This window comes from Trichechus manatus, unplaced genomic scaffold (genome assembly GCF_000243295.1).
Source record: "Trichechus manatus latirostris isolate Lorelei unplaced genomic scaffold, TriManLat1.0 scaffold00015, whole genome shotgun sequence".
Taxonomy (NCBI): Eukaryota; Metazoa; Chordata; class Mammalia; order Sirenia; family Trichechidae; genus Trichechus; species Trichechus manatus.
Genome location: NW_004443951.1, coordinates 9,650,613 through 9,673,533, shown reverse-complemented (window position 1 = coordinate 9,673,533; position 22,921 = coordinate 9,650,613). Strand labels below are relative to the sequence as shown.

Sequence of the window (22,921 nt, the reverse complement as noted above, 5' to 3'; positions counted from 1 at the left end):
GAGGGCCTCCCCAATCCCAGAATATGGCTTGGCCCTTAGCCCTGTGCCCGGGCACAGTTCCCAGGGACTCCTGCTCAGAGTCCTTTTACCGGCCTCACTGGCCTCTTCCTGGCTCCCCTTCGCTCCCCACCATGTCTGCAGTCCGACATAGCTAGCCTCAAAGTCTTCTGCCTCCACCTCCCTCCAAGCTGCTCCGCCTGCCCCTTACCCCTCCCCTTTCTTCTGCTGCCCTCCCTGCTCTGAGTGGCTGCCTGGCCCCTACAGCCTGGAGAATACCTCCTCATCCCCAGGATCCTGCTTGGCTAGCCCCAGCTCTGTGAAGCCTTCCCTGATGGCCCTGAACGGTAAGGCTGCCACCACTGCTCCCAGGCCCCTGCTCTAAAGTGCCCACATTCTTTCCTTGTTTTCTCTATTTCCCCTGTAGGCTGTGAGCCCCTTGAGGGCAGGTTCAGGGATTGTTTGAGGAGGCCTCCGAGTTTCATAGGATGTCGCAGCTGGAGAGGACCAGAAGAGAACATAGTTGGGCCTCTGGACTCAAGGACAGAGCTCAGGGCGGGGGGGTTAGGGGGGTGGGGGCTGGAACCTGCACAGCCACCTCAGGTCAGCAAAGAGGAAGGCTACAGGCACCAAGGAGCCTCTGTCTCTAACAGAGTGGGTATGATGGAGGGCTAAGAAGGCCACGGTCATCTGAGCTGAGCTTCAGCTGAAGCATGGCATTGCCAGGAAGCTGGAGAGAGGCCTGGGCAAGGATAGGAGTGAACCCAGGTCTTTAGAGAAGAGGGGTAACTGTAGAGCACAGATGGGCCCTTGGGCCATGTTCCTGGCTCCCAAAAGGAAGCCCCTGGAGTGGGGCATTCCCTAGCCACAGCTGCCTGCTGCCAACATCCCCCGTGCCTCCTGCCAGAATGAGGTCTGATTATTCCTCTAATTAGGCATCAAATGATAGCCCATGTCTTGTCACACGTAATTGAACCCCTGCTGACTAGTTTTAGTAGGAGTGGCCAAAATAATTGTCCATGAAAACGTGTTTCCGAGATGTTGGGCTTTGGGAATCTGAACACCCTCCACACCACTCCCCATCCCCATTAAGTGTTTGTATAACTCTGGACCGGAGGGCAGAGCTCATGCAGGCTCCTTTCATCTTCTAGGGCTGAGGGAAGCTCTATCACACCAGCAGCAGGACAGAGGCTCCTGCAAGCCATGTCTCGAGCAATTCCAATCCCTGTTCCGCTACCTACACACTGTGGGACCTGGGCAAGCCAACTCTACTGCACTATACCCCACTTACCTCATCTGGTGAATGGGGATGGGGTGGCAGAGGCTGAATTTGGGGATGTCTGTGCAGATTCTGGAAGAACACACCGACCTCCAAAAAATGGAGACCAAATTCTAAATTAGAGTTTTTCTTTGACATTGTAAATCCCTCAGAGCACAGAGTCAGGGGAGGAAATCTGGAGGAAAGCCATTAAGAGTTACAAAATCACGGAACCACAAGCCATCCCAGCTCCTTTATTGAAGAGATGGGGAAACTCAGACATGAGGAAGTGGAGAGAGAGCCCCAGAGTCCTTGATGGAACCTAGATGTCCAGACTTCCTGCTTAGCTAGGAAGTACTCTAGTACATCTCTGCCTCTGCATTTTTATGTTGTCTTGAGGTGGGAAGAATTGGCAACCCCACCATCAGAGGGAGACATTGTATTCAAAAGAATCAGCCAAGCAAGCCCATGACAGTGACAGCATCATTAAAACCAAAACCAAAAACCTGTTGCCATAGAGTCAATTCCGACTCATAGCGACCCTCTAGGACAGAGCAGAACTTCTCCATAGGGTTTCCAAGGAGCAGCTGGTAGATTCGAACTGCTGACATTTTGGTTAGTAGCTGTAACTCGCTGTAGCTCTTAACCATTGTGCCACCAGGGCTCTGAGAGCATCATTACGGGCTACTAAAACTTTTTTTTGGATGCTTGCTCCTCTGTGGATTACAAATGTAGAGAGGAAATTTACCAGTTCTGTCTTCAACATGAATTTGGGCTCTATCAGCTATGAAAAAGAAAATACATGTTTGTCCTCGGGTAATGTGCTTACTGTAATAGGTAAATGAGTTTAAGGACCCTCTCTCTGAGACGGAGGCCCAAGGCACTACAGCCTGAGCACCCTCATTCACTCCCTACCCCTCACAAGCATCTGGTCCCCTTTGCTGAAGCCTGGGAGCTCCTGGAAGCCACAGGACTCAGGATGCGGGTTGGGTCAGGTGTGGCCAGGCCAGGGTACGTTTCTGAGTTCCACCACAAGATCGCTCCTCTTTGTCTCCTTGTGAGGCAGGGGCCAGAGTGTGTCTGCTCACGCTCTCTCCTTCTCAGAGGCATCAGTTCAAAATGTGGCGTGGGGGTGGGGAGGAAGAGTGGGAGAAAAGGCCCCAGCTTGGTTTCGTTCTATTTATTTTCCTCAAGGGGTAAAAACTCTGGAAAAGAGCGTGATTAATTCACCGATCCCCCGGGGGGACGAGCAGCTTTCCTGGACTGTTTGGAAACTGAAGTCAGGGAAGCAGCTTCCAAGGCAACTGCTACCATAGTAACAAGAGGGCCAGCCTTGGGGGGGACTCACTCTTCGTTCCCCTCCAGACCTGACGCAGCTGGAGCAGTTGGCAAGGGACCAAGGCCCTGATGGTCATGGGACTGGGTCTGGGGAGGGGCAGTCAGCCAGGAGGGAGAAGGGCCCAGAGCTCAGGCAAGTGGACATGTGGAGGGAGAAAGACTGGATGATCCCTGTGCCCAGGTGCTCTCAGGGTCCGGTTGAACCAGGACTGGGGCTGGGGCCATGGCCAGCTAACTGGATTCTGAGAAAAAAGGCCCGAGACACTTGGCTGGCTGGGACTAGCTCTCTCCTTCTAAGGCCCACCCAAGCGTCAGCCCTAGAGCCAGCAAACTGGCTTCCACAGTCCCAGGTCCCATGTCTGGAAGGGGCTCTGAGGTCCTAGTATCTGCCACATCTGCCGCTGCCAGCAGAGCCAGGCACATACCCTGGTGCTCAAAAAGGGTGAGGGACTTCCCAAGGTCACCTAGCAAATAGTGGCAGAGGCACGGCTAGAACCCAGGGCGAGAACCCAGGGTCCTTGGTCCCCAACCTCAGGCTCTTTCCTGGGCACCACAGCTGTCCCTCTGGGACAGGGACTCCAGCCCAGAAAGTGAGGGCAGCCTGTCAGGAGGGGGATCCCACAGAGGGTCTGCGGCCTGGCCCATCTTGAAAGCCCCAGGTCCATCTCCACAACACATAAGCCCTTCCGCAGCGGGTTCTCTGAGGCAAAGAAAGAGAGAAAGCTCATCTCCATCAATGGGAGCATGAATTGAATAATTCTTCCCCAGCAGGTAACAATAAAAATAAATTATAATAGCTAACATTTGTTGAACATTTACTGTGTGTCTAGAACTGCTCTAAATACTTACCATTTATTAATTCACAACAGCACCATGAGGTAGGCACTATCACCCCCAATTTATAAATGAGAAAACTGAGACCCTCAGAGATTAAGTGACTTGTCCAAAGCCCACAGCCTTGGCAACCAACAAGTGGTGGAGCTGGGATTTGAATTCAGGTAGTGCAGCTCTGGGGTCACCCAGGCTTGGTCAGGAATTCCTGTTCCACCATTCCTAGCTGTACCGCCTTGGACAGGCTATTTTTCCTTTCTCTTCTTGCTTTCTCATGTTAGGTGGTATAAAATAATAGCACCTACCTCATGGGACTGCTGTGAGAATTAAATGAGATAATGCCTGTAAACTTCTTAGAAAGTACCTGTTACTTAGTAAGTGCACAACAAAGCTAGCTAAAAACAAAACCAAGGCAGGCAGAGTGGTCCATAAGCAGAGCCATGAAGTACGAGAATGGCTTTGCCAGGCAGACTAGGGTGGGAGGAGGGGCACAACTTGAGCAGAGGCACAGAAGCAGGAGACGGGGCTGGAGCTGCAGGCTGGACAGGGTGTGGGCCAGGGGTGAGGGGTGGAGAGAGCTTGGTCCAGGAAGCCCCTTGAAGTCACATCCCTGTGGGGCCAACCTGGACAAGAACTTATCCAGGCTGGGGCTGGCATCTGGAGCTAGAACTTATATCCTGGTTCTGGCCCCTCAAGGGCTGGGAGGCAGGGCAAAAGGCCTACTTTTCTAGCTAATCCCGCACGAGGTAGATGAAGGAGCGATGGGAGGGTTACTGTAAAGCAAGACTGTCAACAAAAGGTATGCTCCCCTCAATATGGAGGCATTCCGGTGTAAGACAGCTGGTAGCCTGCCCCATCCCCTGCCCCCAGACTTAAGAACCTCTAACCCTACCTCCCCTCTCTGCTCTCTCCAGGAAGAAAAGCTGCCAGGAGCACCCAGTCAGCTCCTGACACTTAGACCTACTCTTGCCACCTCCCTGGGAACATACAAATGTCCTTCCTAATCCAGCCCCACCCTGCCCCTCTCCAGACCGGTTCTGAGGATTACACGGGACAATGTACACGAACATTCTTTGCATGATGTACATGAAGGCTGTGGATGTGGTACCATTTTTCTTTGTTGCCAACTCTGGCAGACAAGCACTGTCCTGGGCACACAATAGGTTTTTAACCAAGGCTCAGTAGCGCTTTTAGACAGAGGGCACATTTGCTCCTGCTTGGGGTGGATGGGCCAGGCAGGGTACAGGGTACATCTACTAAAGCACTTTTTGAGGTTGGTGTGATGGTTGCTGACACCACTTCTTCCACTTGATGGGGAGATCCTGAAAAGCAGAGGCTGTTTCTGACTCATCTTTGGGTCATGGAGCAGAGTAGGTAACTGATCAATGTTTGATTAATTTCCTCACCTAAAAAAGCAAAGTAATGCTATTTCCTTCGCTCTGTTTGTCGATCAAATGAGATGCTATCTTTAGAGGTCCTCACAAGGGATGCCTTCTCCCACCTGGCTGGACTCAGCCCCAGTCCAGAAGTCCTGTCTCCTTCTCAGGACTATAGGTGAAGAAAAGAATACCACGGCTAAAATTGAAAGTTTTATTAAAACACACACAATGTATAATAGCATCTCTGTGTAGTATAAATGTCTGTCTGACATGTGCAAACCTATTTTCTTTACTTAATTCAACAGCTTAGTTTATTTAACAATGGGTGAACCTGCGTGTTCTCTGGCAGTAGGCACCACGGAGCTCGGAACAGGGCAGCGGCCGCCTCTGATGCAGGCCAACTGGTCTCCCATCTGGCTCCACGCCAGGCACCCTGCCCAGACCCGGGCCACCTCCATACCATACCTGAGGGACACTGCAGCTGCTGCTGACACTGGGACTGTCTCTCAGTTGCCTATGATAGTCTAACAGCTTAAAACCAGTTAGAATAATTAGGAAAAGTGGATTAAAACCCAAATGCATAGACATTCAGGGAACAAAAGCAAGCCATTACACACTCTGGAAAGCCCGTGGGCTTGCAGTGGGAATTTAAAGTCCCATCTTTGCTGGAAAAGCGCAGTTTAAAAAAAATACCCCCCTCCCTTTTAAAATGAAGTAATACTGACTTTAGCAGCAATCACAAACAAGGAAGAGGATGATAAATGAGGGACACATTTCAGTCACGGCAAAGAAAGATTATGTGCTTCTCTGTGCTACAGACTGGAAGACTGCTCTGGCTTGCCTGATGCAGAAGGCTCCCTGTCCTCCCCTGACTTCGGGGGATGGCTCTGCTCAGTCAAGGGAGAGGACGGACAAACAGGACATCCATCCGGAGGACAGAGGAAGGTGGGAAAGACCGCCAGAGGAGGGTGACAGTGCAGAGAGGGAAGAGGCACACGTCAGCAGCCCGTCAACTGACGCTTCTCGAAGCTGCCTCCCTGAAGGCTGCAGCCCCAGCTGCCGGCCGCTGTGAGAGCAGGCTGGATCTGCAGGTGGTGAGCAGGTGGGCAGGAGCCCAGCAAAGAGATACCCCCACTGCCACCGGCGATTATGCAAAGTGACAAGTGATTGCTTTCCTTTTCAATGACAACTCCTTTGGAAAAAGCTTTTTCCTCAAGGACCCTGGGGAACTGGGGGACTGGGTGGGAACCTCAGGGCCTTTGTGGAGGGGAAGGTCTGAATGGGACTGCACAGCAGGTCCCTCAGCTTGCTCTGCAGACTCTGACCTCACAGCTTTCCGGGGGTTATACCTGGACAGACCTAGGGCCTAGAAGGGGTGACTGCGTGGGTCACTTGCATGGGTCAGAGTGCTGTGGGTGTCGGGCACAGTCCCGCATCTGCACTGCGGCCTGCCTGGGCCAGGGCCCGCCGGCGGGCCAGGCGTGACTTGCAGGGAGGGGAAAGCTTCACCGAGCAGAGGCCCTCAGCCAGTGCCACGGACTCTTCAGCCAGCTGGTTCTCATTCTCCTCGTGCTGAGACAGCTGGCGGTTCAGGGCGATGGCCTCAGCGGCGAAGAGAGTCAGGTCCATGGTGCTGCTATTCCTGTGGAGGCAGGGCAAAGGCACAGAGGAGAGGGAGGCAGGACTCAACTGGGGTCAGCCAGGCCAGCTCCTGGATGCTCCCATTAGCTGCTGCAGTTCTAGCCTCCTACCAGATTTTTCTGAGCCAATGTGGGCTACTCTTTCCAAAGCAATTCTTGCTTGTGTGTGTAATTTTACTTCACTGAGGCTGCCTTGGCTTCTCTGGGAATGGCCTCTCAGCCTCAAGGACAGTCCTGGACTTCACAGTTGGGGCAAATGCCACCATCTATTCAGAAGCCCCTCCTCTGACTCCCACAACTCTGCAGACATCCCTCCCGGAGGAAGGGCCACAGCAGATCAGACTCAGTGTGTAGATCCCTCTCCCCGTCAGGGCAACAGCGCCAAGAGCAGGGGCTGTGCCTCATGCCTGTGTCCTTAGAACCCAGCCCGTGGCTAGCATATAACAGGCATTTTGGGTTTGCTGAATAAATCTTCTAAGGTGGATCTGAGGTTTGAAACTAGTCACGGGCATCTTGGGTCAAAGTTAATTGAGACTATAAAGGTGCAAGATAGACTTCCCTGCATAACTTCTAAACTGGCCATGAAGTTGGTTTCCATAGGGGTTTCCCACAATGCTTTAGCCCTGGCTGCTTTGGGAATACAGCAGTGCTCACTGGAAACACAATCTAGTTGTTAAAAAGGCTCTAGAGTCAAACAGATCCGGGTTGAAAGTCCAACTCCCAAGGCTACTGTGTGGCTTTGGGCAAGTTAACTTTACTCTTGTTTTCTCATCTACAAAATGGGGATAATGGTAGTACCTCTCTTTTAAATTTATCACGCAGATTATGAATATATGTAAAGCCCTTAGTACCATGTCTGGCATGGGGTGAATATTTGGTACCTGGTAGCCATGACTATTAGTGTACATCTCTTAGTATGTGTGACAACTGGTCCCACAGCCTTACGGTGCTCCTGACACCTGCTACTTTTACCAACCCATGGCAGCAGAAGAAACCAAGGTAGCGCCTGTCTTTGGGCTATAAACGGTGATTTCCAGTTATAGGTAAGCCTAATTCTGTGCATTCAAGTGGATATGCAAAACAGGTTATTTCTCTTGCAAGCAGTGCAAATAGGGGGTTGAAAGGTGTTGGAGGGGAGGGGAAACCATCCTGGAGGAAGAGAAGAGAGGGAGGCAGATATACAGTAGAGGAAAGAAACGGTGGGTAGGGAGATGGGAGGTCCGAGAGCCCCTTGAGGAGGATGACACCTGAGCCTTGAGATGGGCTCCCCGAACCCCATCTGCACCATGTCTGAGAGCTTGAGGGAAAGCCAAAGCCAAGAAAGGACGGATGTCAGGTGTGGTTGCAGCGTTTACCTCTGGAGCACTTGCGGCGTGGGGAGTCCCCTTTCCGGAGCTTGCTAGAATGGGAAGGATAGTTGTGTGGGTAAGCGCTGCTCCCTTCTTCTAAGAGCTGCCCCTACCCAAGCCAGCACAGAGTTGGAAGGTTGCTGCAGGCTCTCGGCCCAGCACAGGGACTAGGCAGTGCTGGCCCGCAGGGTCATACCTTCCAAGGAGAGAGCAAGAAAGGTATGATCTGAAGTCACAGCCCTCAGCACAGCTCTCCCTGCATGGAGAGGCCCCCTCTCCTCTGCCTGGCAAAGTCCTGATCATCCTCCAAGACCCAGCTCAAGGGTCACTTCCCCTGTGAAGCTTCCCCTTCCCTGCCACCTCCCTACACCAGTTCCAAGCAGAGGCAGCTCCTTGCCCCTTTGTGCCCCAGCACTTTTTATAAGCATTCAGTACACTGTTCTGTCATGTATTCCCATCTACCTCTCCCCACTAGAACATGAAGACAAGGACTGGGTCTTACTCATCCCTGTACGGCCAGTATCTGGCATGTGCCTGGTGCTCAGTAAAGACAAGTAACTCTTGGGTGGCTGGAAATTTGCCACTTAGAGACTCTGCCTTGGATCAGGTCCCTGTCTGTAACATGGGGCTGGCAACCACTTGTCACCTTCCACTAGCCAGGTCACTGTCACTGGCTAGGGCCTTGCAGACCAAGGACACAGTCACTCACAGGAGGGCCTGGCAGATCTCATGCAGGGGCAGAGATTAGGTATTGTGACTAAGCAAGTAAGATTTCAAAAATGATGCTAGTGAAGGCTGAATCCTTACCCTGAGGGAAAGCACCACCACGTGCCTTTCGAGCCAGCTGCACACAGACACCCAGGACCACGAGGAGAACTTATTTGCCCCCAATGCAGTCACACAGCAAGCAGGTAGCAAGGCCTTGCTTCCGGGTGACATTTTTATATAAGGGGATAGTACTACAGGCCCCAAATGACAATGCCATGCTGCTTCCTGGGTTGTGTGTCTCTGTCAATAGTGGGATGTATGTGCCAAACCCCTGGAAATCTCTGTTCACTCCAGAGAGGCATCGGTCAGCTAGGGGCTTGGTCTCTGACCTGTGAACGGAGCTCAGTCTGGGACTAAGTTAGGAGTCAATTTACTCTGCATGTATAGGCACTGAAGCTGCTGTACGACTGTCAGCCACTGGGGCTGGCGTCAGTACCTGCTGCTATGAGAGCTTCCTCATGGCCATGCTGCAAGCCTGTGGAGGTGAAATGCCACCCCTCCCCGGAGTCACTCACCCCCTGCAACCATGGGTGCTGCAGAACCTGGGCAGCGCTGAGTCTCTGCTTTGCATCTCGAACCAGGAGCTTGGAGATGAGGTCTTTGGCCTCACTGGAGATATGTGCCCAGTCCTTGTCAGGAAACTCATACTTCCCTTCCTGGATGCTCTCAAAAAGCTTGTTCTAGGGAAAGAAGATTGCTCTGAGGTCTCAGTGGCCAGGAAATGGACAGGATGTGCCTGTCATCAGACTGATCACCCTGGATCCAACTGACCTCAGTTGAAGTTGCAGCTCATGGCTAAATCATTACTACACAGAACATCTTTGGCTGGCCAGGGTGGCTATGCTACTTAGAGGGCTAAATGGGTGATAAGTGGGGAATATCACCTATAGGACAAAGCCCAAATTCCTTGGTCCATCATACAGGGCCCCCATGATCTGGCTCCTGGCAGTCTCTCCAGTCTCACCTCCCACCATCATCAGCCTCACACTTCCACTCCCTCCCTCGCACACATATGCTCAGCTGTTTCCTACCTCCGTGTCTGCTTGTGCTGTTCCTTCAACTTTTATTTCTTGACTTCCTTCCCCTAGGGAACTTTTATTGTTGCTGTTAGTTGCTGTCAAGTTGGTTGTGACTCATGGTGATCCCATGTGTGCAGAGTAGAACTGCTCCATGGGGTTTTCAAGGCTGTGACCTTTTGGAAGCAGATTGCCAGGCCTGTCATCTGAGGAGTCTCTGAGTGGGCTTGAACTGCCAAACTTTCAGTTAGTAGTCCGGTGCTTAACCATTTGCACAATCCAGGGACTCCCTGGGGAACTTTGTCTCATCCTTTAAGCCTCAGCTTAGGTATCATCTTGCCTAACAATCCTCCCCAGACGTCTAGTTGGGCTGAGGGCGGCTTATCTGTTTTACCTTGTTCTATTGAAATTATCAGTTTACTTATCCTTCTCACCCACTGGACCAGTGGTTCTCAGTTGGGATGATTTTACCCCAAGGGGACATGTAGCAATGTCTGGAGACACTTTTGGTTGTCACAACTGGCAGGAGTACTACTGGCATCTTGTAGGTAGAGGCCAGGGATGCTGTTAAACATCCTCTAATGCACAGGACAGCCCCCACAACAAAGAATCATCCAGCCTTCAATGTCAGTAGTGTGGAAGCTGAGAGTCCTTGCACGAGCCATGAGTTCCTTGAGGGAAGAGATCATGTCTCGTGCACCTGGCAGCCTGGCCAACTCTGGGTCTGGCCCAGAACCAGTGCTCAGTGAGTGCCTCTTGAAATAAAGAGAATCCTGGCTCCTTCCAGCTCACTTTGTCCACTTCCCACAAAGAGAAAGGCAGGGACTTGCCAGGGGTGACAAAACGAGTGGATGGTGCAGGGCTTAGAGTCTAGGTCTCACCCCAGCCTGGTGCCCTCTCACACCAACTACCCAGCTGTCTCGAGCATGTTTCCTGTATCTTTCTACCTTCAGAAAATAGAATATGGAGTTTGTCCATGCAGGTGACATGTCTGGCCCTGTCAAGCGGATGCAGGCAACGGAATGTTCTCCAGCAGAGAAATGGTCTCAGGCTAATGACCACCAGACCCATGGCTGTGATGGTTGTCCTTACCAGCTCCTTACTTGCTTGCTTCTGCGGGGCTTTCTCTGTGTTCTGACTGAACTTCCCAACAGCTCTCAGAGGCTGGCAGGACGGGTATCATTATCCCCTTTGGCAGATGAGGGAACAGATGCCCAGAAGGGTGAACTCCCACCAGTGCCAATGGCAGACCAGGGCTTGAGCCCCTATCTTCTCATTCATAGCCCAGTGCTCTGTCCTCTATACCAGGAGCCAAAGGGGTGAGGCTGGCCTCGGTGTGCTCATCAGTAGAATAGGAAAGTGGGCTAGGTAGAACTCTTCCTCCACTTTAGGGCCTTTAGTTTTGGCCTCCCATCCCTGGTTCTTATTCTCCTCTTTTCTCACCATCTCTTGGAATCACTGCCCTTGGATAGGAGAGGACAGGGACACTATAAAAATCCTTTCAGACCAGGAACAATCCCCAAGCCCAGTCCTGCTTGGCATCCCCACAACCACGCTGACCCCCCAGCAGGGCCAAGAGAGTGAGTCCCTGGGGCTGGGCTCACCTGGCACACCCTGCAGACCTCTCCCCGGTCCCAGCCGCAGTCAGCCCCACAGTGACCTACGAAGGGGGGGTAGCCGCTCAGCATGATGTAGAGGACCACGCCCAGGCTCCACAGGTCACAGCGCTTGTCATAAAAAGTAGCCTCATCCGTGAAGACCTCCACCACCTCAGGGGCCATGTATTCTGCAGAGCCACACTGTGGGGGCCAGGGTTGGGGGAGGGGGAAAAGGCAGAAAAAGAGAGAGGCTTAGTCACAGGAGAGGCGATTGCAAACAGCAAAATATAATGGGAACTGAGCAAGAGGGTGGAGTTACAGAGCAGGAAGTTATCATGAAAGCCAGCCAGAGAGCTCACCTGATACCGCCAAGGCACTGAGAAAAGACGGGCCAACTGAACATGTGTAAATCGAGTCCTATCATCCCTCATGACCCACATGATCAGTTCCAAACCACGTTCTTATCTTTCAGGTCCTTCTCCAGTAGGCAGATACCCTTGGTCAATAAGCTCCAGGAATCTCTCCCTGCCTCAGCTCTCTATAAACAGACACTTAATGTACAAGTACTTACTGCTGTGGAGGGGGTATCTGTGGAGATCCAATGTCAGAAAAGAAGGATTTTTAAAAGTGAAGTCCTGTCAAACTGCCCTGCTAGCTTAGAGCAAGGGTATAAGAATTTAGAATCCAGAGACCATCAAAGCCAGGAGAGCTCTTGGAATAAATCCAATCTCCCCTACCACTTATAGATGGGAAAATCAAGGCCTAGAATGGGACAGGGATTTGCCTAAGTGCATCAGTGGCTGCCCCAGGATGGAATCCGAGATTCTTCCCTCCCACCCTCACATAGAAAACTGCTGATTAGACTAAAACAAATTCTCTTTTGCTCCCCTCAATGTTGTTTCAGGTTCACCAACACACAGTCATGGATTGAATTGTGTCCCCCAAAAGTGTGTATCAACTTGGCTAGGCCATGATTCCCAGTATTGTGTGGTTGTCCTCCATTTTGTGATTGTAATTTTATGTTAAAGAAGATTAGGGTGGGACTGTAACACCCTTACCCGGGTCACATCCCTGATCCATCGTAGAGGGAGTCCCCCTGGGGTGTGGCCTGCACCACCTTTTCTCTCTCAAGAGATAAAAAGGAAAGGGAAGCAAGCAGAGGGGGGACCTCACACCACCAAGAAAGCAGTGCCTGGAGCAGAGAGCTTCCTTTGGACCCAGGGTCCCTGTGCAGAGAAGCTCCTAGTCCGGGGGAAGATTGATGAGAAGGCCGACAGAGAGACAGCCCTCCCCTGGAGCTGACGCCCTGAATTTGGACTTTTAGCCTACTTTACTGTGAATTTCTCTTTGTTAAAGCCATCCACTTGTGGTATTTCTGTTATAGCAGCACTAGATGACTAAGACACACACACAGACTCACAAAAGTAATTTGATGGGAAGATGGTAACTGCAGAAAGGATATTTTCTTTGTTATTGGCAATTAGAGTTAATGACTTTGAGAACAAGGTAGGCCAATGTAATAGAAGCTAATTCAGAAACATTCCTAATAATGTTGCTTAGAATAAGACGTAATATAGGCATACTTAAATGAATGTCTTAGAAAAGGGTTATTAGAAAAATTCACTTATGAAGCATGTAAATCTCAAAAGAATCATAATAATTATGGTATATTAAGTATGTACAAGAGCTGTCTTAGGAAGTAGCTCCCAATAGCACCATCTGGATGTGTGAAATGTGAAGTCAGAGAGCAACAGAAAACTTAGCCAAGCAATCCTAGTGCATATAGCCCGGAGCCTCACAATTCTCACTAATGAAGACACAAAAGCTTGTATCTACAGCATAGACTAAGCCCCGGACTAGGAGCTTCTCTGCGCAGGGATCACAGGTCCAAAGGACACACTCTGCTCCTGGCACTGCTTTCTTAGTGATATGAGTTCCCCCTTCTCTGCTCGTTTCCCTTTCCTTTTTATCTCTTGAGAGAAACGGTGGTGCAGGCCACATAGGGGAGGACAGCTTCCAGTCCTCCATCAGCAAAGATGGATGTGGTATGACATCAGCAGCGGGAAGGGGGCTCACAGAGCTATCCCCGTGCCGTATTTGAGAGGGAGTAGTGTGTGTCTTTACCTGGGTCAGGAGTCAGGGCTCAGTCTGTGTTGTAGATACAAGCTTTTGTCTCTTCATTAGTAGAGAAGATCCACCCAAAGCTAAAAGCTCTAATGTCAGTTTCATTAGCAACTAAGCACCAGCTCTGTGGGGCGGGGCCTACTAATACAAAGGAGTGAGCCAAATGACAGTTCAGGCAGCAGGAAATGGTACAGATACCCTTGGGTTTCCCTTCCTTAGCCCTCTGTTCTGGACTTTACAGCTTTGGGTCAGAGGATACTCCAAATGTACAGGCACCTGGAAGGGAGTGGCACAGCATGCCCAGACATACGTACTGGAGTGGTCAGCTCTGGTGTGGTTATGGGGGTGCAGGAGTTGTTCAGTTTTATCCCACTGCCCAAGTCAAAGTCGCAGATTTTCACTGGAGACACCTGAAATGGAAAACAGAAACCAAAGATTACAAATATAACACAATAAAGGGCATGAGGAGACCACAGGACTAAATGGGGGCATGGCTGTATGGCTGTCACACTGAAGCCCAGCTTTGTCTCTCAGGTTGTGTTTACTCTCCTTGGGTTAACTAGAAATCACCTAAGGATTTATCCGAAGGTGTCCTCTTTCCCATGCTCTTTTCTTCTTGTTGTTGTTAGTTGCCATTGAGTTGATTTGACTCATGGAGACCCCATGTGTGCAAAGTAGAACTGCTCCACAGCATTTTTAAGGCTGTGACCTTTCAGAAGCAGATTGTCAGGCCTGTCTTCCCAGGCGCCTAAGCAGGGCTGAACCACTACCCTTTCACCTAGTAGTAGAGTGCTTGAACTGTTTGCATCACCCAGGGACTCCACTCTTTACTTATTTCCCTACTATGTTTTGTTAGATTGTTGTGTGCTTAATATAAAATAAGTAGTAAACCTATGGAACACTTGCCAGCAAATGATGGCATAGGTTGTAGCATAGAAGCTAGAGAAGTTAATATGTATTCCTGAAAGATAGACTACTTGCAGCTCATTCAGTGAAGGGCAAGGGAAATTTGAGTAAAATCTTTGACCACCTCAGGGGTTGTAGAGTGGCCAACTTGTCCTGGTTTGCTCGCCTGGGACTTTGTTGGTTTTAGCACTGAAAGTCTCGCATCCTGGAAACCCCTCAGTCCTGGGAAAACTGGGATAGTTGGTCACCCTAGATGGAGTCAACACAGCAGCCAAGCCCACTATAATTGGATGCCAAGTCTGAGACCACAGCCAGGGTGATTCATGTCTGGTGCTGACCAGACAGGCAGTTTGCTGTGTGCATGACAATGTCCTATGTGGTGGAAGCAGCACAGTGAGTGTCCTTAAGGGGACGAAAAGGCCGGTTCTGTGAGTCCCAGGTCAGCCATTTACCCACCTCGGGCAGCCTAGGAGAGTCTCAACTTCTCTTCCTTTCTTTCTCACTTTTTTTAATTTTAGTTTTGTCAATCATAAAAAAAGGCAACCATGAAGATCAAATGTAACAAAGGACATGAAGTACATTGTAAACCAGAAGCACTGTAACAGGGTAGTTCAGAGCAGCCATGGAGTTGCGGGGTCAGGTGGCCTTAATTTTAATCTAGGCTCTACTACTTACTAGCTGAGTGACCTTGAGCAAGTTTCTTAATCTCTCTGAGCTTTGGTTCCCTCATCCATAAAAGGAGGATAATAATAGTATCTACCTCATGAGATTTTAAAAATACTAAATGGAATAAGGAAGACCAAAGAAGAATTGATGCCTTTCCATTATGGTGTTGGCAAAGCATATTGAATATACCATGGACTGTCAGAAGAACGAACAAATCTGTCTTGGAAGAAGTACAGCCAGAATGCTCCTTAGAAGTGAGGATGGCGACACTTTGTCGCATGTACTTTGGACTTGTTATTAGGAGGGACCAGTCCTCGGAGAAGGACATCATGCTTGGTAAAGCAGACGGTCAGCGAAAAAGAGGAAGACCCTAATGAGATGGATTGACACAGTGGCTGAAACAGTGGGCTCAAACACAGCAACGATTGTGAGGATGGTGCAGGACTAGGCAGTGTTTTGTTCTGTTGTACATAGGATTGCTATGAGTCGGAACTGACTCGACAGCCCTAATAACAACAACAACAAATGAAATAAGGCACTTAGCACAGTGCCTGGCACAATGCAAGCACTCAACAGATGTTAACTATAATTATTAATAATAATAAGTTATAAAGTTTTGTGCCAGAATCATTGATAGGAAGATGGAAGATCTTATTTGAGCTAATTCATTATTATTCACCACAAAACAGTAGGAAGTACAGGCTGACTCACATATTTGCTAACAGCTATTCTTTATTTATGAGCCATAGTTTAATCCAGTCCAAGTCACCTGCGCTCATGCACACACACGTCTACACACACAGAAGCGTGAACATGGGTCACCCAAACCACCAGCCCCTAAATCCCTCCTAAGAAATACAGAATTTGGCAAATTCGTAGACACTATAGAAATGCACATATTTCCATTTACTAGTAGATTAAGTTAGGGAATAGTTTAAAATAGGTTGCATTTGTTCAACACCAAGCATGAATATTTTCTTTTTAATGGCCACCTTTGGAAATAAAAATGGAAACAGAAATACTTTTCAAGAACATGCTAGTACTTCATCTGGCATATATACTATAACATAAACATCATTTAGGCAGAGATATGCTTCGTATGAAATTGAGTTGTTGTTTATGGCTCACATCAACTGCTCTGAAAGTGGCACGTTGGATTGGAAAACATTAATTTTGTGCAGCTCTCATGTAGTTTACAAACTCTCGGCTTAAGTTAATAACACTGATGATAATGGGCAAGGGACAAGGATTACCCAACTGAGAACATAGGGCCATTGCATATTAGGTATAACACAGTTCAAGTTGGTACCTGAGGCCGAGAGGACTGCCAACAATCTATACTGAAAGCAAAGGGGGCTTCCCCAAATCAGTGTAAACTGTAAGGTCCCAAATTAGGCCCCAAGTACCTTTTCTGCAGACTCACACAGTATATTTTCTGGCTTCAGATCACGGTGAGCAATGCCTGAAATGACAAAGAGCAAAGAAATGGTTAACACATGCACATAATTATCAAACATTCCACACACAATTTTTTCCAAATGCTGTTGTTCGCAGATTAATTCCCAATTACGGTACATTAAAAAATCAACGAGCTGCAGGAGGCAGAAGCAACCAGAGACACAGACCAAAAGCACAGTTGATTCTGCAAGTTCTTTTGAAGTGGGGGCTTTAGAAGTCTCGCAGGATAAGAAGGGCTAAACGAATCCCAGTCAGCCTACCTTTCAGCACTGCAGTGACAAGAGTAAGAAAGCCTAATGCAAAGCAGAGCAAAGAGCTCTGCACAGTCAGTGCAGGGAACAGCAATGCAGAAATAATTAGTGCCTTGTTTAAGAGCCTCTCAGGGGGGTTGGACTGCTCTACTTCATTTCTTCTTGTGTGGCCGATTTTTTTTTTTTTTTTTAAAAGATTCCTTCAGTGGGACTCCCTGAATGTTCAGGGGATCAAGTGTTAGTTAACGAATCTCCCAAAGCTTGTCTGATTCCCTTCTTGCCTGCTCTGCATGGCTAAGACAGCCTCACCGGAAGCAAAGCAAGGGTTGCTGTGGCCTCAGGGTGCTGTCTAAAGAGAGGCCTCCCTCGCCTTTTGGCCAGGACCTCTCTCCTGAAGGAGACGGCAAATAGCATCTTTCTCCACTAGGGGTTAAAGGTAGCTGACCTGGCCAAGAAGGCACCTGGGGAAAACCACCTTCTAACCGAAGACAGGGACAAAGAACCAACACACGGGACCATGGCGTTCTGGAGGCAGACTCAGAAATCTGTCATTTCTCTCTCCTCCTGCAGAATGCACAACGCAGAGACAGAAGGGCTGGAGGGTCAAGCAAGAGCCAGACAGCTACTGCTTGGAAGTCCTGGGAAGCGCAGAGGATTCTCAGGGTAACCAGTGTAGGTGGGAAAAGCAGAATCTGCTTTACTGAAACTCTCTTGATCATCAATTTAGGCAGCCTCCAATTCCCTTCTAGGTGATGAGGGCTCAGCCCAACTGAGGCATTTCACTCGAGAGAAAAAACCTGAGCTCTGGCAGACTAAGTAACTTCATCAGTCACCTAATTGAATGAGAACCCAGAGCAACTCAGCCCAGGCTGCACAAATTGAGTCGGGCTACAGCTCGCTGCACTAAAAGTGAAAGCTATTTTCCATTACAGGAAGTGCTCCCACAGAAGGATCACCAGCCACACATGGAGCCTTAGTCTCCAAATAGGTGGCAATGGTCCAGTCGTCCCCCAGCCTGAGAACTCAGACAGCCCTGCTGTAATAACGGGCCTGCCTGTGTGAGCAAACCAGCCATCGAGCTGCTCCGGTTCATTTCCCAGAGGTTAAGTGGCCGTGTGTCCAGTATTTAAAAGTATGCAACTTGTTTCAGGGCTGACCCACTCTTGCCCAATTCATCTTCCCAGCATGAAGTTATTTAGAAAACAGCCAGGTTCAGCTGGAAATCGTTTTTCATTCCTTCCAACTTCTAGTCACATGGGCAGCTGGCCTGCTGGATGTTAACAAGCACTTCAGAACTCCTAAGACACCACCAGCCTCCATTCCCTTTAGTGCATTCTTGTTAAAAAAAAAAAAAAATAAAACCGCCTTTACCCCACTCCAAGGTATGGATCTTGTAAAAAGAGTGACCCAGTTTGCAATCTATAGAGGCAGCTTGGGGAGCAGTTGTAAATCTCTGTCAGGCAGGTGTTACCTACATGCATCCCAGCTTTCAGAAACAGAACAACTGCTATTCATCATGTTGCGGAAAGTACAGACACCTCCTTCTAGGAATTTCCATCCCAGGTGCAAGTCAGGCCCCCAACATTGGCACTGTCAATACGGAGATCTCTTTTCAGCCACTGAAAGAATCAGTGAACCTGAGCCTCCCTACATATGCACACCAGTCTGCACTTTGCCATGCTGTGCTGCTGGCACCAAGTGACATGTATAAACTGCAAGCCTACAAATAGTCCTAAGCACTTACCACCAATGTGGCTGGCCAATATCCACAACAGGAAAGCGAATAGAGCCAAGTCACAAATTGTTATTTCCTCCAGCCCCACTCCCCACCAGACAGAATAGTTTTCTTCAAGGGAATTAATATTAGGAATAAAAATGCCTTCTGTCTGATACAGGATGAGAGTGGAGGAAATAATATTTACTGAGGAACTACTATGTGCCAGACACTACGCTCCATCGATGTCATTGTTGTTGAGTGTCGTCAAGTTGATTCTAACTCATAGTGACCCTATGTGACAGAGTAGAACTGCCCTGTAGGGTTTTCTTGGTTGTAATCTTTACGGAAGCAGAGCGCTAGGTCTTTCTCCCACAGAGCTGCTGGGTGGGTTCGAACTGCCAACCTTTTGTCAGCAGCTCAGTGCTTAACCATTGCGCCACCAGGGCTCCTTATGCTCCATCTACATTATACCTATAAATACGTACACACAATTACATAAATGAGTTAATATACATAAAAGGCTTAGAACAGTGCCTAGCACATGAAAAGTGCTATATAGTGTTCGTAACTGTTAATATTATTTCTCTTACTTCTCACCGTGACTCTATGGGGTAGGCATTACTACTGAGAGAGCACATAGCTGGAAAAAAGGTGAAGCCAGAATTCATTTTTTCCATGGCGCTGCAGTACAGTTAGCTTAAGCAAATTTAAAAAATGTATGTAATATTCAAACATATTTATGGAAATACAAAAACAATTTGCAAAGAGATTTAATTCTCTACATAAGTTCTTAAATAATCAGTCCTCGGAATGGGACTGTAAACTGAAGTATAATTCACACAACAGAAGTCTGCTATTTACCACTGTGATGTTCAACTGATACCTCAGACTTACCACGGTAATAGATAAATGCATTTTTCATTTATTGAGAGCAAGATATAAAACTACATATATAGTATCATGCCAATTTTGAAAAGAGAGACACAAATGATGTATTTAAAAAGACTATAAAGAATAACACCAAAATATTTATAACAGAATGGTAGTATGCATAAGCTTTATATTCTTCATCAGGAAAAAGAGGTATCATCCACACACACATTCACACATATACACACTCATACATATCTTGTTCAACATGAAATTTATTCTTTTTCCTCCTGCTCTTCCTCCTGTATCCCTATCCTAGTTAACAGCTCCACCATCTACTTACCATTCAAGCCAGAAGCCTAGGACTCATCCTGGACTGTTCCCTCACCCTCATGAGTGGGTATGTTCGAATCTCAAGCTGCCTGCCAGCTGTACCATTTCCTGGATCAAGCCCTCTGCCTGGCCTGCCCCCTATGCATTGGGTCCCAGAGGCTGGCCAGCCAGCCCAGCCCAACCCACCCACCGAGGCAAAGTTTTGGTTCACCTTTGGTATGCAGGAAGTCAAGGGCAGCAGCAACATCCCGCACCACTCGGCTGGCTTCTCGCTCATTGAAGTGCTTCCGCCTCTGGATGTGGGCCAGGATGGAGCCTGGGGAGCAAAGGGGACACAGAGGAAAGACTTTTCAGGCTCTAGTAAGTCTAACTTCTTAGAGGCTAAATTTATACCAGTTTGGGAGCTTCCTGAGGGTGGGGACATAGGTTTATTCAGCAAGGAGCTCTGGTAGCACAAATGGTTACGCATTCAACTTGTGACCGAAAGGCTGGCGGTTTGAACCTACCCAGTGACTCCGTGGGAGAAAGACCTGGCGATCTGCTTCCATAAAGAATATAGCCAAGAAAATCCTATGGGGCACTTCTACTGTGTCACATGGGGTCACTATGAATTGGAATTCACTTGATGGCACCTAACAACAACAACAACTGTCCAGCACCAAGTATAATGCCTGGCAGAGAGGAGGTACCAGTAAATGTCTGTTGAATAAAACTGAACTCCTATCTTCTGGACCTATATGAGTACCGAAGGGAGAGAGAAGAACTATTTAAATGACCAAAAAGCATTAACACCACTGGTGCTAACTTGCTTTCTGAAATCAAAAGGAACTAAAAGTAAATCCACGTGGAGCTAAGGAGGGCTCTCTGTAGGAACATTTCCTCCTCTGCATCTGATCTCAGATCCAGACAGGGTACAAGCCTTCAAATGGAAATGCCACATCTTCACCAGATATATAAAAGTCTGGAAAAGGGAAGAGACCTGTTTTTTTCCCCTAAATTTTCCCATTTATTGTTAACATTATCATTTTATTAAAAATAGCTAACATTGAAACGGAGGAAAGATTGAAGTTGTCAAAGATTTCATTTTACTTGGATCCACAATCAACACCCATGGAAGCAGCAGTGAAGAAATCAAAAGATGCACTGCATTGAGCAAATCTGCTGCAAAAAACCTCTTTAAAGTGTTGAAAAGCAAAGATGTCACCTTGAAGACTAAGGTGCGCCTGACCCAAGTCATGGTGTTTTCAATCACATCATACACGTGCAAAAGCTGGACAATGAATAAGGAAGACTAAAGAAGAATTGACGCCTTTGAATTGTGGTGCTGGGGAAGAACATTGAATATACCATGGACTCCCAAAAGAATGAACAAATCTGTCTTGGAAGAAGTACAACCAAAATGCTCCTTAGAAGAAAGGATGACAACACTACATCTTACATACTTTGGACATGGTGTCAGGAGGGATCAGTCTGTGGAGAAGGACATCATGCTTGGTAAAGTACAAGGTCATTGAAAAAGAGGAAGACCCTCAATGAGATGGACTGACACAGTGGCTGCAGCAATGGGCTCAAGCATTACAATGATTGTGAGCATGGTGCAGGATGGGGCAGTGTTTCGTTCTGTAGTACACAGGGCCTCTATGAGTTGGAACCAACTTGACAGCACCTAACAACAACAACAACATTTACTGAGTAGTTACAATGTGCCAAGCACTATGCGATACTCTCTAAATAAATTATCTTCTACCTACCACAACTGTACAAAATGAGCAGTATAGTTATCCCCATTTTATAGATGGGGAAATGGAAGCCAAGAATGTTTAAGCAACTTGCCCAAGATCATGCACAAGTCTGTGGAGGAACCAGCACTTAAGCTGAGTAAGTCTGAGCCTGTGCAGACTTCCCAGCTGTAGGATTTGTGGTTGGACTGCCATGAGGATGGGTTGCCCTGAGTCAACCACACTCTCTTAACCCACTGGGTCTAGCCTTAAGAGAGCTACCCTGTAAGCAATATGGCTACAGACGATCCCCCATTGCATCTAGTATTTCAAACATGTAATTCAGGGGGCAGACATAGGCATTTACATATGGCTTGGCTCCATGTGGTCTACACTACTAGAAGTCAGTGTTTCTAGGCTGAAGGTGTCATCTCTATGTCCTAAAAATGGCACACGCTTACTTATCTCTGTTTTTTGGCATGGGGAGGTGATGAGAGAGGGAAGGGAAGAATGGCCAAAGATACTTCACTTACTAGATTAAACAATTAAACGACCTCAACATGCTAGGGTACATTCCCCGAAAACTGGCTCTTGACCAGGTTGTCAGCTTGCTCTACTGTAGTAAGCCTGTTCCCAAACTCATTAAAAGGGATAGTGGAGAGTAATATTCCACATAGATTTAAGATAGCCCCCCCCAACACAAAAACAAACAAAAAATCCTTTGCGGTCGAGTTGATTCCAACTCATAGTGACCCCAGCATACCCAATTATTTTAATAATAACAGCTAATATTTATTGAAACGGTTAATGCACTTGGCTGCTAACCCAAAGATTGGCGATTTGAGTTCAGCCAGAGTTACCTCAGAAGAAAGGCCTGCAGAGTTACTTTAGAAAAATCAGCCATTGAAAACCCAATGGAGCACAGGTTCTACTGACACACAGGGTCACATGAGTTGGAAATGACTCGCCGGCAACTGGTACTGGTAGTGCTTACAGGCACTGTGTTAAGCACTTAACATGGTTTATCTCATTTAATCCTTGCAGGGACTCAATGAGGTAGGTACTATTATTATCCCTACTTTATAGATGAGAAAACTGTTTGGAAAGGCTAAGTGATTTTCCCAAGTTCACACAGCTAAAAAATGGAGCTAGACTTAAACCTAACTTTGTTGGTTTCTAGAGAACAAACCCTAAACCACCAAGCCCCACCATGTAGCCCTCTACTCAGCTCCAGACATTCCCATCCCTAACCTTTGCCTTGCAAATGTGTCCTGGGGTAGGGTGAGTGATGGAGAGGCAAAGGGGTTCTCTATCCCCTTCTCTGTTAGAAGAGCAACTTAAAATATACACCCGAGTGATTACGTGTGTGGGGTGACGTCAGTAGTGGTGGTGGTCAAGAGTAGAATCTTTCCACTGGAAGGGCGGCACATTCTCAGGCCTCCTATCTATCCTGGGTCTGTGTCCCAAACAATGGGACCCCCCTTCCCTCAAATGAGCCCCTCCAGTGAGCCTTTTTAGCTTTCACAATGTATGCAAGAGCTTCCACCCCATAATTAATTTAGCTAAATAGTGAACATGTCAAAATAGGGGACTGATGAATTGGTGACTAAATGTATCTCTATATGACTCCTATTATAATGAAAAGGCATTTATAGAATGCCCACACAGGTGACATTCTAAGCTCTGCAAAATGCTAATTATCAT

At 48.1% G+C, this 22,921-nt stretch overlaps 1 protein-coding gene across 4 annotated transcripts in view; it reads right to left on the bottom strand.

The window, feature by feature from the left end:
• Positions 1-5,000: 5,000 nt before the first annotated feature.
• The window catches only part of MKNK1 (MAPK interacting serine/threonine kinase 1), a 42,613-nt gene continuing 24,692 nt past the window's right edge, over positions 5,001-22,921 (bottom strand). For 3 of the 4 annotated variants that reach the window (XM_023727105.1, XM_023727106.1, XM_023727107.1), the window contains 7 exons: positions 19,711-19,815; positions 16,277-16,332; positions 13,613-13,708; positions 11,181-11,375; positions 9,076-9,240; positions 7,799-7,842; positions 5,001-6,445 (listed from right to left, as the gene is read on the bottom strand). In XM_023727105.1, the coding sequence (XP_023582873.1) occupies positions 6,205-6,445; positions 7,799-7,842; positions 9,076-9,240; positions 11,181-11,375; positions 13,613-13,708; positions 16,277-16,332; positions 19,711-19,815 (902 nt within the window). In that variant the 3' untranslated portion in view covers positions 5,001-6,204. The remainder of the gene's footprint in view (positions 6,446-7,798; positions 7,843-9,075; positions 9,241-11,180; positions 11,376-13,612; positions 13,709-16,276; positions 16,333-19,710; positions 19,816-22,921) is intronic. The other variant, XM_012554270.2, reaches the window with a different exon arrangement.